General features: G+C 40.9%; 1 protein-coding gene across 1 annotated transcript in view; it reads left to right on the forward strand.

Annotated features, from left to right (window-relative positions):
* The first annotated feature begins 726 nt into the window (after nt 1-726).
* LOC119797484 (NACHT, LRR and PYD domains-containing protein 12-like) overlaps nt 727-19,345 on the forward strand; it is a 92,325-nt gene continuing 73,706 nt past the window's right edge. The window contains exons 1-4 of the mRNA XM_038306570.1: nt 727-830; nt 915-1,013; nt 9,026-9,139; nt 9,675-9,788. Of these exons, the coding sequence (XP_038162498.1) occupies nt 742-830; nt 915-1,013; nt 9,026-9,139; nt 9,675-9,788 (416 nt within the window). The 5' untranslated portion in view covers nt 727-741. The remainder of the gene's footprint in view (nt 831-914; nt 1,014-9,025; nt 9,140-9,674; nt 9,789-19,345) is intronic.

Here is a 19,345-nt window from a genome sequence, read left to right on the forward strand (position 1 = left end):
TGGTTAGACAAATTCCTCTGTACCACCGGAACTCTCCTTGCCTCAGAGACCCTGGACAGAGCATTGGGTTTAACATTTTTGAAACAGAGATTATACATCCATCTCCATTTTCTTTTTTGAGGCCCAAGCTTTTACTGGAAGGAATCTGGAGGAATTCTGATGAAGTTACCACTGGAACTTAAAGTATATCACAAGACAGTGAGTTGAAAATCCTGATTGCCAGCACTTCTATCTTTCTTTGCATGTGCAGAAGACAGAATCTTTTGAAGATTGAATGTGTGACTGAAACATATAATTCGTTCAAAGTAATGTATGTTATGTATATGAAAGCTATGCATTCATTCTATTTGAATTAATACTGATCATTCTATAATAATATCCTTGTCAAAAGGACATGCAAAGCATGTTTTTTAAAGCCTAATGTTTCTAAAGGATGGGATGAATGCATTCTTTAATTGTAGGCACACAACTATGAAAAAATCTCCTGTCTAAATAAGAGGACCCTGATTTTACTGACCAAAACCTCCTGACCAGATTAGCTCTTGAGAGAATATTACTATGTAACAAAAATGTTTGGTAAACTGTCTTTCTGAAACTGAAAAGTCTGCGTTTCCCTTATTTCTGGTTTAGAAAACTTAGTTTTCAGTAAATCTGCTTTTTGAAATGGACCCCTACTAAATGTTGAGTGTTTTCTCCTCAGATGAAGGTAGAAGGTGTGTGAGCTGATGTGAAGTGAGCAGCATGGATCAATGTGAGGACAGAGAGGACAGAGTCCCTCCATCTAAAACAACTCTGTTTGGAGAACATGAGGACCAGAGCAAAGCTCAGAGGTCAGATCACCATCTCTAACTGTCCAGGACTCTTCTCCATGTCAGAGCTTAGCATGAACATCACCAAACCATCTTTATTCACAGAAAGCCAGAATCTGAAACCAACTCTGTGACCTTAAAGCAAAACAGATCAAAGGATGCTTTCTGTGATTTGATATCACACCATCCTACTGCTGCAAACAGGTGAGCTGTAAATGTTTTCACTGATCACTTACCTTTATTCCAACAGTGTGTGGTGGAGGCTAAATAGTATAAATAATCAAAGGATTGTATATTTGTGTTGATAGAAATGATCTTGTTAGATGACATTGGAACTAAACTTAAGTGTGAAAGACACAAAATCCGGTTTCACATCTGATAGGACAAAAAATCATGTCAGAGTGGTCATTGAAGGTCACTGAGGATGAACACACCGGACATGATTTTCAAGGGGGCTGGTGTGGCTCAAACTGAGGTAGACCCCGGATCTATTTTAGTCGGGCTACACAGTAATTCAGAGGCAATTTCATGTGTTTGGCAGACAGTGAGACTTAGTTACAAAGTAAAACACATGCGCTTTGTGGGAAACTAAAAAATAAATCTGTTAATTGAAACTGTCAGTTTTGGAGTCGCACAGAGCATGAACAGCAAGCAGGACAGACTCAAGCAAAAACAATGTATAAAACATTTAAAAAAGAATACTTTACCCATGATAGGAGTTCAGGAGGACAGAAAACAGATATAGTAAAATGTCTTTTAAAAAAAAACCCTAATAAATAATTGGGGCCAGACAGTGCAAGTAAGCACAACACTCTCCTCTATTAAAAAAAAAAGAAAAGCACAACTTCGATAAACTTTACAGATGTCTCTCTGAGAATCATCTCTCAGTCCCTCAGTCAGCATATAAACTGTCCCACTGCATTTATTGCTTTTTTTCCTTTTCATTAGAAATTCTTTTCCTCTTTTTAGTATGGGCATATGAACGTTCTCTCTCTGTTCTTGTTTGAGAAGACCCATTAAGCAGTGGTGTCAAAAGTACACACATTTGTTACTTAAGTAGAAGTATAGATACTGCAGTTTAAAAACACTCTGGGAAACATTGAAGTATCAACTTGACCTCTTTACTCAAGTAAAAGTGAAAAAGTATGTGCTCCAAAAACTACTTAAAGTATAAAAGTATAAAGTAACCTTTAAAAAAACAGCCAGATGATACTATATTATTGAAAGCTCAATTTTTCAAATATTATGAAAAATTCATTGAGATAGGGCCAAGGATGAGGGAGGTTGTTGGTCTCCATCTCCGAATACTCTCTAACCTGTGTCCAACCTTTCAGACATTTCAACATATTTTTCTGAATCCGACATTGTACCATGGTATAGACCAGGCATCCCCAAACTCGGTCCTCAAGGCCCCCTGTCCTGCAGGTTTTAGAGGTTTCTCTGCTCCAGCACAGCTGATTTTAATTGAAAGCTGATTAACAGGCTTTTGGTCTACTGCAGTCATTATAACCAGCTGTGCTGAAGCAGAGAAACCTCTAAAACCTGCAGGACAGGGGGCCTTGAGGACCGAGTTTGGGGATGCCTGGTATAGACAATTCGCGTTTGCAGTTTGAAGAACACCTTGCTTCTAATGATTTCCTTTAGCTAACCAATTAGTGTTTGAGTTATACGACTCATCCAATTACACTAGTTTTCACCAGATGTAGATGGAGCCAATGATCAGCATTGGATGCGCATGACGTGAAATAAATATTTATAAACATTATTATTTTTGATGATCTGTTATTTTGAACAGAATTTAACACTGAAATTAAATGAGGTATTTATGCATTCATGTCATACATTCAATTCAATTCAATTCAGTTTATTTATATAGCGCCAAATTCACAACACATGTCATCTCAAGGCACTTTACAGTTCAACATTGAATAAAAGAAAAATAGAAATTGCCAAAAATTGCATCCTGTGCTATTTCAGAGGAGTTGACACTTGTATGACTGTATTGCTGTATATCCATCAGTAGTTAAAAGACAAGGGTCAACAAATAAACATTTATAAACATTAAACCGAAGCCAAGTGTAATGAGTAACATTTCTTTTAAAAATGTAAGGAATAGAAATCACAGATACTTGTGTGAAAATGTAATGAGTAGATGTCAGAAATAGGAAGAAAAATAAGTAATGGAGTAAAGTATAGATTCCTAAAAAGTGTACTTAAGTACAGTAACGAAGTATTTGTACTTCGTTACTGGACACCTCTGAGTAAAGAAACCTAAAGATTGTACTTAAGTACAGTAATTAAGTATTTGTACTTCGTTATTTTACACCTCTGCCGTTAAGTGGTGCTTTGCTTTATAGTTACGCCAGTGGTTTTTACTTTTATCTTTATTTTAATAACTTTTAAAAATCTGTCCAAGTCAAATGTGGGAAATTGTTTTCATTTGTGTTGCACAGAGAAAGATGTGAAAAAAATTCTGCAAAGATCTGGCCACCTGCCTCTACACGCAGTCAGTATGACATAGAAAAGAATAGGATTACAAATTAAAAGGTGGCATGCAAGTGGTGTATTCAGGCCTTTAAGTGTTCTTCCATCCGTTCACATTAGTGAACCAGAGTTGGTGCTTCTGCAGACCTTAAAGGGGTCATAGAATGATCATATAGGGGTTTTGGTGCTGGTCCTTAAGGTCACTGAATAGGGTGTTTAGCAATGGTTGGGCTGAGAATTTCATATTTGTTCTATGCACCATAATGCAAATCTGGTTAAAAGGCTTAGAATGAAATGACAGGTGTTCTTCCTTTTATGGTATACTCATGAATATTTAGATCAGCTGTGCTCTGATAGGTTGGTTTTCAACGAGATAAGCTGCAGAGCAAAGATGCATCATAGCAACAAGCACTCACTCACTGAAACATCCAAATCGTTAATATGTTTACCAGATGTCCTCTTTTTCCCCGACATGTCGTATTTTGCATACCATAAAAAATCTCTGTGGGGGAATTTCAAAATCGTCCGGGATTTTGGTCCACTACAGTGCAGAATGTAGTCGAAACACACCGGGCACTCAAACCGAGCTGTCAGCTCCGGGGCTGATGATTGCTCATTTTCAATATAAAAACTGCCTGCTTTGTAATTCTTGTATAAGTAAACCCAACTGTAGGTTAAACAGCCAAACTAGTATCTTACTTCTTTGCGACCTTTATTCATGTTCTTGGGCCAGTGAACCAGTGGGCTGGTCTGTATGTAAATTTCAGGGCGTGACAAAAGTACAGACCAGAACCAAATAAGGCAACACCCCTGAGTTTAGGTCCACTTGGGGCCTCGTTTGGATTCACCTGTTTTATGGTGGAAGTTTTGAATTGTGAAAAAGGGAGGTGTCGATGGGGTTTGAACCTTTCTGTATGTCTCTTTCACCCAATGAATCATCGTTATTCATCTATGACAATGTAAACTTGGTTTTGCACTCTATGACCACTATAAGGTGACTGCACATGTAGGCAAGTTATGATGCCGATTTAAGTATGGTATTAGATGGAAACTAAACCATCCAAAATAAATCTATTCGAAAACATGATCTCTCACTGTTATTTGCAGATATCAGTGAAATCAGCAGCTTCCAAAGTAAATTTGTATCGCCTTACAGAAACCTGGCTGCAGCAAGAGGATTATGAAAGCATAAATTATACTCCTTCTAGTTTTTTTTAATGTTCACATGCACAGAAATGGTTGGCAAGAAGGAAAAATAGCAACTATCTTTCAATCTGACTTACTCCAAATACTAATATAGGACAGGGCCTTTATTTCACTCAGGTATATCTTGGTCCAGGCCATTATTTGAATGAGCCCAGAATTAGATTAGATTAAATAGAAATAGAGGCAGGCATCTATTCTCAGTCATGGTCAGAGAAACAGGACCACACTGGAAAACAGGCCAATCTCCAACATCTATAAACAAGGGTGTTGATGGAAGCAGCACAGCTGATGTTTCTCTCCAGGATGACGTCACAGCCAAACAGGAACAGACGAGGCAAAGCTACTCTGAGGAAAAGCAGAGAGAGCAGAAGGTTAGAGATTGAACTAACAGATTCTGCAGAATAGGAGAACAGAGAGAGAATGAAGCAGAATGATGAAATGGGGGTCCCTATGTCCTCCAAAAGTCTAAGCCTATAGCAGCATAACTATAGAGATAGCTCAGGATAACATGAGCCACTCTAACTATAAGCTTTATCAAAAAGGAAAGTTTTAAGCCTAGCCCTAAAAGTAGACAGGGTGTCTGCCTCACGGACTAAAACTGGTAGTTGGTTCCACAGGAGAGGAGCCTGATAACTAAAAGATCTGCCTCCCATTCTACTTTTAGAAATTCTAGGAACCACTAGTAAACCTGCAGATTGAGAGCGAAGTGCTCTGTTAGGAACATAAGGAACAATCAGATCTCTGATATCAGATGGAGCTTGGCCATTTAAGGCTTTATATGTGAGAAGGAGGATTTTAAATTCTATTCTTGATTTAACAGGAAGCCAATGAAGAGAAGCCAGGATAGGTGAGATATGATCTCTCTTTTTAATTTTCATTAGAACTCTGGCTGCAGCATTTTGGATCAGCTGAAGGCTTTTAACTACAGTTTGTGGACTTCCTGATAGTAAAGAATTACAATAGTCCAGCCTTGAAGTAACAAATGCATGGATTAGTTTCTCAGCATCACCCCTGGACAGGATATTTCAAATTTTTGCAATGTTCCTCAGATGAAAGAAGGAAATTCTAGAAACCTCTTTGATATGGGATTTAAATGACAGGTCCTGATCAAAAATAACACCAAGATTTTTTACTTTATTATCTGAAATCAGTTTAATCCCATCCAAATGAAGTGACTGGCTAATCAGCTTCTTTTTCAGAGACTCTGGTCCAAAGACTATAACTTCTGTTTTGTCTGCATTCAGAAGCAGAAAGTTAAGAGTCATCCAGGTTTTTATGTCTTCAAGACATGCCTGTAATCTATGCAATGGGTTAGCTTCATCTGGATTTATAGACAGATATAGCTGGGTATCATCAGCATAACAGTGGAAATTAATCCCATGCTGTCTAATAACTCTACCAATTGGGAGCATGTATAAAGTAAAGAGAATTGGTCCTAGCACTGATCCCTGTGGTACTCCACAGGTAACCTTTGAGCATGTTGAAGATCTATCATTAACATGAACAAACTGAATTCGATCAGATAGATAAGATTTAAACCAGTCTAGTGCTGTTCCTTTAATTCCAACAAAATATTCAAGTCTTTCTAAAAGAATATTATGGTCAACTGTATCAAATGCAGCACTAAGATCCAACAGGACGAGCACAGATACAAGTCCATTATCTGAGGCCATGAGAATATCATTAGTGACTTTCACCAGAGCTGTTTCAGTGCTATGATGAGCTCTAAAGCCAGACTGAAACTCTTCAAAAAGTTCATTATGGTGTAAGTGATCGCAAACTTGTTTGGCAACTACTTTCTCAAGAATTTTGGATAAGAAAGGAAGACTGGATATAGGTCTATAATTAACCAAGTCATCTGGGTCAAGAGACGGTTTCTTAAGCAGAGGTTTAATTACAGCAACTTTAAAAGCTTTAGGTACATATCCCTGTAACAGAGATAGATTAATCACATCTAAAATGGAGGAGGAGATCAAAGGGAATACCTCCTTAAATAACCTGGTTGGAACTGGATCTAACATACAAGTTGAAGGCTTAGATGAAGACAATAATTTTGCTAATTCAGAAAGTTCAACTGGATCAAAGCAGTCTAAACCCTGTTCAGATTCCATCACTACCTCAGATACAATCGCAAATAGAGGAGTGCTTATGATCTTATTTTTAATAAGATCAATCTTATTTATAAAGAATCCCATAAAATCATTGCTGCTAAGAGCAGGTGGAATGGACGGTTCAACAGAGCTATGGCTCTGGGTGAGTTTGGCAACTGTATTAAAAAGAAATCTAGGATTATTCTTATTCTCCTCTATTAATAAGGAGAAGTATGCTGCTCTTGCTTTACAAAGGGTCCTCTTATTCAGCAGTAAACCATTTTTCCAGACTAGGAAGGACTCCCGCAGGCCTGTGGAGCGATATTTTCTCTCCAGTTTCCTAGCATTTTGCTTCAAAGTACGAAGCTCTGCATTAAACCAACGAGCAAGCTTTCTATTTTTAACGGTTTTCATTTTCAGGAGCTGCGTTGTCTAAGGTAGTACGCAGAGAACTAGCAACCCCATCAACAAAATCATCAACCTGTGAAGGGGAATAAGCTATGCTTTTGCACTCTGCAGCACTGCTCAGTGACACAGAGGAGAGAGAAAGTGAAGCAGATTCTTTAAAATTTATAACTGCACTATCTTGTTTTAACTTTTTCCCCAATTGAAGTTATTTTGATTTTAATTAGATTATCATGATTTACTCCTTTGGGAATCTTTGCTAATTTATTAGATTTTGGTCGTGGGCAAGACACTGTCTGGATGGAGTAAAGAGTGGGTAACAGTAGAGAAGCTGCAGAGATGTGTGTTAAACTACAACTCTGCTTCCTGGTCTGCACCCTGGGTGGTCAGGGTTTTGGAGGACTAATAAATGTGGCCAGATTCCTAGAAAGAAGAGCTGCACCATCCAAAGTGGGACGGATGCTGTCTCTCCGAATCAGACCAGGCTTTCCCCAAAAGGATTGCCAATTATTAATGTAGCCCACGTTGTTTTCAGGACACCACCTAGACAACCAGCGGTGGAATGACGACATGCGGCTAAACATGTAATCACTGGTCAGATCAGGGAGGGGACCAGAGAAAATTACGGAGTCCGACATTTTTTTGGCAAACTTACACACCGAAGCAACACTAATTTTAGTGACCTCCGATCGGCGTAACCGGGTGTCATTACCACCAGCGTGAATAACAATCTTACTGTATTTAACCTTATCCTTAGCCAGTAGTTTCAGGTAGGATTTGATGTCGCCCGTTCTGGCCCCCGGCAAACATTTGACATCTGCCAATCACCAGAGTGGGCTTCTCAGTGGGTGTGTCACTGAGTGGGGAAAACCGGTTAGAAACGTGAACGGGTTGGTGGTGACCAGTGGGCAGAGATCCACGACTACGCTTTCTGCGTACAGTTACCCAATCGCCTGGCTGCTCAGGCACTTTTGGAGGACAGCTACGTGGGGGGCCTACTTTAACTCCTGGATGTTCAACAGCCTGAAGCCTGGATTCTAACTCTGACACCCTCGCCTCCAAAGCTACAAAAATACTACACGTATTACACATCCCATTAGCACTAAAGGAGGCAGAGGAATAACTGAACATCTGACACAGAGAGCAGGAGAGAGGAGAGGAAGAAGGAAGAGTTGGAAAAGAGTCAAGCGAGGGAGAGAGAGAAGCCATAGCAATGCTAAGCTAGCGCTAGCCTATGCTAGCTACTCCTTGCTATCAGAAATAAAACCGTGTGAAACTGACAAGTGCTCAGTAGAAAAGTGCAGCAGAAGGTGCTATGTTTTAAAGTAGTCAGTTAGAGTTACTCAGATACATAGACATCACAGAGAAAATAACTTAACTTCAGATGGAGTTCCTTTGGACAGCTGCAACAGCTGCACACTCAGTCAATCCAAACAGGAAGTGAACAGCATCTAATATATCTAATCTACCTTTTGTTATCTGGAAATCTTGAGAAAATAGCTGCTAAACAATTGTGTGTTTAAAGAGTTTCAATCAGGTTTTAGAGCTAATCATGGCACTGGAACAGCTCTGGTGAATGTCACTAAAGATATTTGGCCCTGTTGGACAGGGCCGCCTGTGGAGCTAGCTAACAGTTACCTTTCGTTTCTCTTCTTCCTTTTCTATGTCTGCTTGTGTCTCACTGAACCCCAGTCGGTCTTGGCAGATGGCTGCTCACACCAAGCCTGGTTCTGTGTGAACTTTCTTCCGGTTAAAAGCCAGTTTTCCAGTCCACTGTTGCTACAAGCATGCTTAGTGTGAAGGATTGATTGCTGAAGAGTCAATGAGTCTATCTAATAAACTGGTTTTCCTTAGATAGAAAACTTTGAACAAGTCTGACTGGATGATCTGGTTGAATTGTCTGTTTAAAGTGCTTTGAGATTACATGTTAATCGAATTGAATTAAAATGCAACTTCATTGTTTAACGTTAAATACAATATTATACTTAGATTTGCGGCCATTTCATTTTGATTTCACTTTTTTTTCTACAGGATGCAACAGAACCTCAAACCAGAAACAGAACCCAGCTGTGTGTCATTAAAGAGCGACAGGTCAAAGGGTCTTGGTATTTCCTTTAAATCAGACCAAACTTCATCTGCACAGAGGTGAGCTCTGTCTAAATGTTTTAAATGTATGAAAATACAATTAAAACGTTTGAAATGTTTTGATAACACAGTTTTCTAAGTTTTTATTATGAAACTATTTGTTTTTTTCTGGATGTATTTTCACTAATTTAGTGTCCAGTGAGTTCAGGGTAAAGGGGTTTGCTTATCAGTTTGAGACTTGAACTAGAAAATTACCAAAAAAGAACATAAGTAAACTTTTTTCTCTTTATCGACAGTTCTGACTCTGATCCAAAGTAATAAGGTATAGCAGGATATGAAATCGTAAGGCATCTAATAATGTTCTACATCAACATATTTTGATGACTGCTAAGTTCTTATTCATAAACCCAAGTTTAACCCTTTATTATAAGTATTATTATTAATCCATCATTAATATACATTTAGCATTGAAAAAATAAATATTTGGATCCACTTCAGTCTAGAGCCACTGTGGGACACTTTAGAGTTTTGGGCTTCACTGTTTAACTTTAAATATATTATTAGACTAAAAGTGAATTCAGGGTTTTTTCTTCAGGATCCAACAGACTTTCAGACCAGAACCAGAACCCAGCTGTATGTCCTTAAGGAGCAACAGGTCAAAGGGTCTTGGTATTTCTTTTAAATCAGACCAACCTTCATCTGCACAGAGGTGAGCTCTTTCTAAATGTTTTAATTGTATGAGACTGAATGACGCATTTTGAAATGTTTCCAAATATTTTAATTTATAATTATGAAACAATTGTTTGTTTGTTTTTTTTGGGATGCTTGTCCACTAATCCAGTGTCAAATGAGTTCAGGGTAAACACTGTTGGTGATATTTCTAAGGGGTTATTTTGCTTGACACATGGACATTCAACTCAGAAAGTGAGAAACCCAATACAGCAGGGCTGACCCTAACCAATTTGGTGCCCTAGGAAAAATTTTGGGTGGTGCCCCTTGCATCACAATAAATTCCACTGCCAGTTTATATGAAATCATACAAAACTGAATTGGCTTGTCTTTGACTTTTTCCTCTTATGTTTTGAGGCACAAAAAAAAACCTACTGGAAAAAAAATGAAACCAATGAAATAGGATAAATCAACATTAGCTAAAATTATACAAAATTGTATTTTTAACTGCCTTTGCAAAGTGCAATATTGAACTATCTACAAAATAAAACACTGGAAACAAGTAACACGATAAATTCCAAATATAATACAAATAAAACCCCGCACAAAGTGTTTTGGCCTAAAGGTACTACAGAAACCAGCATTGGCACGACAAATAGAAAAAAATAAGTGCAGAATTTCAATTGAGTGTAATGTGTATGTATAAATAAATATGTTACAAAAACTTTATCTGAGATCAATTTAATCCCAACTAAATTAGGTTAGTGAATAATCAGCTTCTTTTTCAAAGACTCTGCTCCAAATACACTCACCGGCCACTTTATTAGGTACCCCATGCTAGTAACGGGTTGGACCCCCTTTTGCCTTCAGAACTGCCTCAATTCTTCGTGGCATAGATTCAACAAGATGCTAGAAGCATTCTTCAGGGAGTTTGGTCCATATTGACATAATGGCATCACACAGTTGCCGCAGATTTGTCGGCTGCACATCCATGATGTGAATCTCCCGTTCCACCACATCCCAAAGATGCTCTATTGGATTGAGATCTGGTGACTGTGGAGGCCATTTGAGTACAGTGAACTCATTGTCATGTTCAAGAAACCAGTCTGAGATGATTCCAGCTTTATGACATGGCGCATTATCCTGCTGAAAGTAGCCATCAGAAGTTGGGTACATTGTGGTCATAAACGGATGGACATGGTCAGCAACAATACTCAGGTAGGCTGTGGCGTTGCAACGATGCTCAATTGGTACCAAGGGGCCCAAAGAGTGCCAAGAAAATATTCCCCACACCATGACACCACCACCACCAGCCTGAACCGTTGATACAAGGCAGGATGGATCCATGCTTTCATGTTGTAGATGCCAAATTCTGACCCTACCATCCGAATGTCGCAGCAGAAATCGAGACTCATCAGACCAGGCAACGTTTTTCCAATCTTCTATTGTCCAATTTGGATGAGCTTGTGCAAATTGTAGCCTCAGTTTCCTGTTCTTAGCTGAAATGAGTGGCACCCGGTGTGGTCTTCTGCTGCTGTAGCCCATCTGCCTCAAAGTTCAACGTACTGTGTGTTCAGAGATGCTCTTCTGCCCACCTTGGTTGTAACGGGTGGTTATTTGAGTCACTGTTGCCCTTCTATCAGCTCGAACCAGTCTGGCCATTCTCCTCTGACCTCTGGCATCAACAAGGCATTTCCGCCCACAGAACTGTCGCTCACTGGATGTTTTTTCTTTTTCGGACCATTCTCTGTAAACCCTAGAGATGGTTGTGCGTGAAAATCCCAGTAGATCAGCAGTTTCTGAAATACTCAGACCAGCCCTTCTGGCACCAACAATCATGCCACGTTCAAAGTCACTTAAATCACCTTTCTTCCCCATACTGATGCTCGGTTTGAACTGCAGGAGATTGTCTTGACCATGTCTACATGCCTAAATGCACTGAGTTGCCGCCATGTGATGGCTGCTTAAAAATTAAGTGTTAACGAGCAGCTGGACAGGTGTACCTAATAAAGTGGCCGGTGAGTGTATTATATTAGTAGAAAGTTAAAGAGTCATCCAGTTTTTTATGTCTCCGAGACATGCCTGTAGTCTATGAAAACGATTAGTTTTATCTGACAGACATAGCTGAGTATCGTCGGCATACCAATGGAAATGACATGATCCTTAACCAACCTCTTAAGAAAGCGACAACTGCGGACAAAGGTGAAGATTTAAGAGTTTTATTTCCTGCATTAATAGAGGAGTGCACTGTCGACTTAGAAATTAACAGAGAACACAGAGAGAGTCTGTGTTTGGATCCTTTGCCGGTGGATGGTCTGGTGTTGGACTGAGGGTGGACAGGCAGGCTGGTAGGTCACGTACGGAGTCACCGGAGAGGAGACAGTTCCGCAGCAGTGAGGAGATGACGGGAATGGGCCTGATCCGTGTGAGCGTCCGTTGTTGTTCTGTAGAGGACAAGAGCAATGAGAAGTTAATAGGAGACTCTGGGAGCTTAGATTGCTAACAGAGCTTGACCCGTTTTACCACTGAGAGAGCAGAACCAACTGGCAGCTTGCTCCAGGAAACTGCTCCAATAAAAAGGCCCCTACTGATTGTCATTAACGAGTAACAGCTGGAATCCATCAAGCCTGCTACCCTGTAAATAAACCTAACACAAAGACCTAACAGTATCCCCCCTTCAATGGTTGCCACCTGGCGGATGACTTGAAACAGAGGCCGTCAAACACTCAAAGTCAGTGTTGAGGGAGGGATTCAAAATGAAGGAGCACGGAACCCAGGAATGCTCCTCAGTACCATATCCCTCCCAGTCCTCCAAGTACTGTCTACCCCGCACCACAAGGCCGCACAACCACAATACGCCTAACTGTGTGGGCTGGGTGACCATCGATGATACGGGCGGGGGAGGTAGATTGGGAAGACACAGGGGACTAGAGAGGTAGGGCTTGTTCAGGGAAATGTTGAACACAAGATGCACTCGGAGGTTGGAAGGCAACTTGTGGCGAACCCCTGATGGACTGAGTACTGACTCAATGGTGAATTGGCCTAGTAAACGGGGGGATAATTTACGGGTGAATGACTTAAATAGAATGTGTTTTGAAGACAATCAAACTCTTTGACCAGGCATGTAGATCGGAGCAGGAACTCTCTTGCAATCAGCGAGTCCGTTTGGGCATCTGTAATCCCCCCTCTGAGTTTTTGTTGGTCTTATTTCCATTTTTGTGTTCTAGTTATTTTCTATTGTATTTGAGTTCTTAGATATTTTGTTGTTTGCCCTCTTGTGTCAGTCTCCTTTTCCCTAGCTCCTTTCTTTCCTCTCTTCACACCTGCTCCCAATCTCTAATTAGCCTGGTCTTTGTTTCTCCCATACATTCTCCTCCTGTTCAGTCACTCTTTCCTCCCTTGTTGTGAGTATTCCTGGTTTTCATACATTTTGGATTTTTGTGGATTTTTGCTTCTGTTGAACCCTTCTGGATAATAAATCTGCAAGTAGCATCTTTCAGATTCCACCTGCCTTTGGGTCCTCCTTCAAACCTCCACCCCACTGTGACAGTGCAAACCAGTCAAAAATGGACCCAGCAGACCTGGACACAGTTTTGGGCACCCAACAACAGCTTAACAAACAGGAGAAGCAATTGGCTTTTTTTAAAAGAAGAGATTATGGTCATGTTATCATTTACAAAACAACTCAACTTCCTTGTGGAAAAAATCCCAAGATTTCAAAGGTTCTCTGGCCTGCATGTTACTAACCATACTCCTCCTAGCCACTCCACCACTCAACCGGATTAGTTTTCCCTCTCCAGGTTTAGCCCTAGTGTCCCTTCTCTAGCCTCTGCCCCCTCTAGTGTCCCCTCTCTAGTCTTAGTCACCTCTAGTGTCCCCTCATGAATCTCATGCTCCTCTGGTGTCCCCTCTCCAGTCTCGGATCCCTCTGGTTTCCTTGGTGTTCCCTCCCCAGAGACCCCTGAGCCCGCTCTGTACCGTCCAGAGACCCCTGAGCCTGCTCTGTGCCGTTTAGAAACCCCTGCGCCCACTCTGTGTCGTCCAGAGACCCCTGAACTGCTGATGAACTGGTACCTGATATAGAGCTCAGTGACAGTTTGTCCCCAAAGCCCCTCAGCGGGCCCTCCTCGCCTCCAAGACCCATCAGCAGGCACTACTTGCTGATTCGTCTTGGGTCCCAAGCATTTGTGTGCTGCAGTCGGCAGGACCCAAGGTTTGTGTGCCACTGTCGGCGGCACTCAAGGTTCGAGTGCCAAAGTCGGCATCTCTGCAGAGATGCCAGCCCCCAGAGGTCCTCCTTCCTCTTCGTCCTCACGACTGTCGTCCAGAGGTCATCCTTTGTCGTCGGCCTCACAGCCGGCCTCCACAGACTCTGCCTCATCTCCGGCCTCACGGTCGGCCTTCAGAGACTTTTGTTTGGCCTCCGGCCTCATGGAGACTCTGTGAGACTCTGCTTGTCCTTGCCCACCTTTGGTGGGTTGTTTTTTGTTTGGACCCAGTTTTTGTTTTTTGCCCTCCTTCCTGTTTCCCCTGTGCCCACCCTGGGTGGGTTGCTTTGTGTTTTGGACTTTGTTTTTGTTTTTTGTGCCCTCCCTCCTGGTAACACCTCCAACCATCATGAGTGGGTTGTTTTTGAAAACCTGGAATCCACCCTTAAGTTCAATTCAATTCAATTCAGTTTATTTATATAGCGCCAAATTCACAACACATGTCATCTCAAGGCACTTTACAGTTCAACCAGATCATACAGTCAAATTGATACAAAGTTTTCTGTCTAAGGAAAACCAGTTGATTGCATTGACTCATTGACTCAAATACAATCCCTCACACTAAGCATGCTTGTAGCGACAGTGGAGAGGAAAAACTCCCTTTTAACAGGAAGAAACCTCCAGCAGAACCAGGCTCAGTGTGAGCGGCCATCTGCCGAGGCCGACTGGGGTTCAAGGACACGGAAGCAGAGACACAAAAAGCAGCTGTAAAAGGCAGCCCCGTCCAGGAAACACACAGCCAGGCAGACGAGCTCCGAGCCAGCTCCCATTCCAGAGGACGAAGAGAGCACATCCACTCAGTCACGGTCAGAGAAACAGGACCACACTGGAAAACAGGCCGATCTCCAACATCTAGAAACAAGGGTGTTGATGGAAGCAGCACAGCTGATGTTTCTTTCCAGGATGACGTCACAGCCAAACAGGAACAGACGAGGCAAAGCTACTCTGAGGAAAAGCAGAGAGAGCAGAAGGTTAGAGATTGAACTAACAGATTCTGCAGAATAGGAGAACAGAGAGAGAATGAAGCAGAATGATGAAATGGGGGTCCCTATGTCCTCCAAAAGTCTAAGCCTATAGCAGCATAACTATAGAGATAGCTCAGGATAACCTGAGCCACTCTAACTATAAGCTTTATCAAAAAGGAAAGTTTTAAGCCTAGCCTTAAAAGTAGACAGGGTGTCTGCCTCACGGACTAAAACTGGTAGTTGGTTCCACAGGAGAGGAGCCTAATAACTAAAAGATCTGCCTCCCATTCTACTTTTAGAAATTCTAGGAACCACTAGTAAACCTGCAGATTGAGAGCGAAGTGCTCTGTTAGGAACATAAGGAACAATCAGATCTCTGATATCAGATGGAGCTTGGCCATTTAAGGCTTTATATGTGAGAAGGAGGATTTTAAATTCTATTCTGGATTTAATAGGAAGCCAATGAAGAGAAGCTAGGATAGGAGAGATATGATCTCTCTTTTTAATTTTCATTAGAACTCTGGCTGCAGCATTTTGGATCAGCTGAAGGCTTTTAACTACAGTTTGTGGACTTCCTGATAGTAAAGAATTACAATAGTCCAGCCTTGAAGTAACAAATGCATGGACTAGTTTTTCAGCATCACCCCTGGACAGGATATTTCTAATTTTTGCAATGTTCCTCAGATGAAAGAAGGAAATTCTAGAAACCTCTTTTATATGGGATTTAAATGACAGGTCCTGATCAAAAATAACACCAAGATTTTTTACTTTATTATCTGAAATCAGTTTAATCCCATCCAAATGAAGTGAGTGGCTAATCAGCTTCTTTTTCAGAGACTCTGGTCCAAAGACAATAACTTCTGTTTTGTCTGCATTCAGAAGCAGAAAGTTAAGAGTCATCCAGGTTTTTATATCTTCAAGACATGCCTGTAATCTATGTAATGGGTTAGCTTCATCTGGATTTATAGACAGATATAGCTGGGTATCATCAGCATAACAGTGGAAATTAATCCCATGCTGTCTAATAACTCTACCAATTGGGAGCATGTATAAAGTAAAGAGAATTGGTCCTAGCACGGATCCCTGTGGTACTCCACAGGTAACCTTTGAGCATGTTGAAGATCTATCATTAACATGAACAAACTGAATTCGATCAGATAGATAAGATTTAAACCAGTCTAGTGCTGTTCCTTTAATTCCAACAAAATATTCAAGTCTTTCTAAAATAATATTATGGTCAAATGTATCAAATGCAGCACTAAGATCCAACAGGACGAGCACAGATACAAGTCCATTATCTGAGGCCATGAGAATATCATTAGTGACTTTCACCAGAGCTGTTTCAGTGCTATGATGAGCTCTAAAGCCAGACTGAAACTCTTCAAAAAGTTCATTATGGTGTAAGTGATCGCAAACTTGTTTGGCAACTACTTTCTCAAGAATTGTGGATAAGAAAGGAAGACTGGATATAGGTCTATAATTAACCAAGTCATCTGGGTCAAGAGACGGTTTCTTAAGCAGAGGTTTAATTACAGCAACTTTAAAAGCTTTAGGTACATATCCCTGTAACAGAGATAGATTAATCACATCTAAAATGGAGGAGGAGATCAAAGGGAATACCTCCTTAAATAACCTGGTTGGAACTGGATCTAACATACAAGTTGAAGACTTAGATGAAGACAATAATTTTGCTAATTCAGAAAGTTCAACTGGATCAAAGCAGTCTAAACCCGGTTCAGATTCCATGACTACCTCAGGTACAATCGCGGATAGAGGAGTGCTTATGATCTTATTTTTAATAAGATCAATCTTATTTATAAAGAATCCCATAAAATCATTGCTGCTAAGAGCAGGTGGAATGGACGGTTCAACAGAGCTATGGCTCTGGGTGAGTTTGGCAACTATATTAAAAAGAAATCTAGGATTATTCTTATTCTCCTCTATTAATGAGGAGAAGTATGCTGCTCTTGCTTTACAAAGGGTCCTCTTATACCGCAGTAAACAATTTTTCCAGACTTGGAAGGACTCCCGCAGGCCTGTGGAGCGATATTTTCTCTCCAGTTTCCTAGCATTTTGCTTCAAAGTACGCAGCTCTGCATTAAACCAAGGAGCAAGCTTTCTATTTTTAACGGTTTTCATTTTCAAAGGAGCTGTGTTGTCTAAGGCAGTACGCAGAGAACTAGCAACCCCATCAACAAAATCATCAACCTGTGAAGGGGAATAAGCTATGCTTTTGCACTCTGCAGCACTGCACAGTGACACAGAGGAGAGAGAAAGTGAAGCAGATTCTTTAAAATTTATAACTGCACTATCTGATAAATATCTACTAAAATTGAACCTTCTTTTGGGGGAGGAGAACTCTGTTAAAGTAATCCTGAAGGTTATTAGAAAGTGGTCAGAGAGGACAGGGTTGTGAGGAAATACTGTTATTTCTTCACATTCTATGCCGTATGTCAGCACAAGACCCAAAGTATGAAGATGAGAATGTGTGGGACTATTCACATTTTGAACAAAGCCAATAGTGTCTAAGATAGCATTAAAGGCTGCTCTTAAGCTATCGCCTTCAGTTTCAGCATGGATGTTAAAATCTCCCACTATGATGACCCTGTCAGTATTTAATACCAAATCAGAAAGGAACTCTGAAAACTCATCTAAAAATTCAGAGTAAGGACCTGGTGGATGATACAAAGTTACAAAAAGAAGAGGTTTTCTTGCCTTGAAATTTGGATCAGGGAAATTAAGGGTTAAATGTTCAAAAAAGTTGTAGGTATTAACTGTTTTGGGAGTAATCAGTAAGTCAGACTGGAAGATTGTTGCTACTCCTCCTCCTTGCCCAGAACTTCTGGGTATGTGAAAATTTAAATAGCTTGAAGGAGTTGCCTCATTTATGCTCACATAATCCTCTTGCTGCAGCCAGGTTTCTGTAAGGCAAAACAAGTCAATGTGATTATCACAAATCAAATCATTAACTAGCAGACTTTTAGAGGAAAGCAAGCTTATGTTAAACACACCGCATTTAATTGTTTTAACTTTTTCCCCAATTGAAGTTATTTTGATTTTAATTAGATTATCATGATTTACTCCTTTGGGAATCTTTGCTAATTTATTAGATTTTGGTCGTGGGCAAGACACTGTCTGGATGGAGTAAAGAGTGGGTAACAGTAGAGAAGCTGCAGAGATGTGTGTTAAACTACAACTCTGCTTCCTGGTCTGCACCCTGGGTGGTCAGGGTTTTGGAAGACTAATAAATGTGGCCAGATTCCTAGAAAGAAGAGCTGCACCATCCAAAGTGGGATGGATGCTGTCTCTCCGAATCAGACCAGGCTTTCCCCAAAAGGATTGCCAATTATTAATGTAGCCCATGTTGTTTTCAGGACACCACCTAGACAACCAGCGGTTGAATGACGACATGCGGCTAAACATGTCATCACTGGTCAGATCAGGGAGGGGACAAGAGAAAATTACGGAGTCCGACATTTTTTTGGCAAACTTACACACTGAAGCAACACTAATTTTAATGACCTCCTATCGGCTTAACCGGGTGTCATTACCACCAGCGTGAATAACAATCTTACTGTATTTAACCTTATACTTAGCCAGTAGTTTCAGGTAGGATTTGATGTCGCCCGTTCTGGCCCCCGGCAAACATTTGACATCTGCCAATCACCAGAGTGGGCTTCTCAGTGGGTGTGTCACTGAGTGGGGAAAACCGGTTAGAAACGTGAACGGGTTGGTGGTGACCAGTGGGCAGAGATCCACGACTACGCTTTCTGCGTACAGTTACCCAATCGCCTGGCTGCTCAGGCACTTTTGGAGGACAGCTACTTGGGGGGCCTACTTTAACTCCTGGATGTTCAACAGCCTGAAGCCTGGATTCTAACTCTGACACCCTCGCCTCCAAAGCTACAAAAATACTACACTTATTACACATCCCATTAGCACTAAAGGAGGCAGAGGAATAACTGAACATCTGACACAGAGAGCAGGAGAGAGGAGAGGAAGAAGGAAGAGTTGGAAAAGAGTCAAGGGAGGGAGAGAGAGAAGCCATAGCAATGCTAAGCTAGCGCTAGCCTAGGCTAGCTACTCCTTGCTATCAGAAATAAAACCGTGGGAAACTGACAAGTGCTCAGTAGAAAAGTGCAGCAGAAGGTGCTATGTTTTAAAGTAGTCAGTTAGAGTTACTTAGATACAGAGATATCACAGAGAAAATAACTTAACTTCAGATGGAGTTCCTTTGGACAGCTGCAACAGCTCCACACTCAGTTAATCCAAACAGGATGGGTGGGTGGTACTGTCATGGTTTTGGTTCTGTTCAAGTTTTATTTCTGAGCTTTCATTGGTCTTATTTCCATTTTTGTGTTCTA

This window comes from Cyprinodon tularosa, unplaced genomic scaffold (assembly GCF_016077235.1).
Source record: "Cyprinodon tularosa strain WSP-4 unplaced genomic scaffold, ASM1607723v1 ctg1158, whole genome shotgun sequence".
Classification (NCBI taxonomy): Eukaryota; Metazoa; Chordata; class Actinopteri; order Cyprinodontiformes; family Cyprinodontidae; genus Cyprinodon; species Cyprinodon tularosa.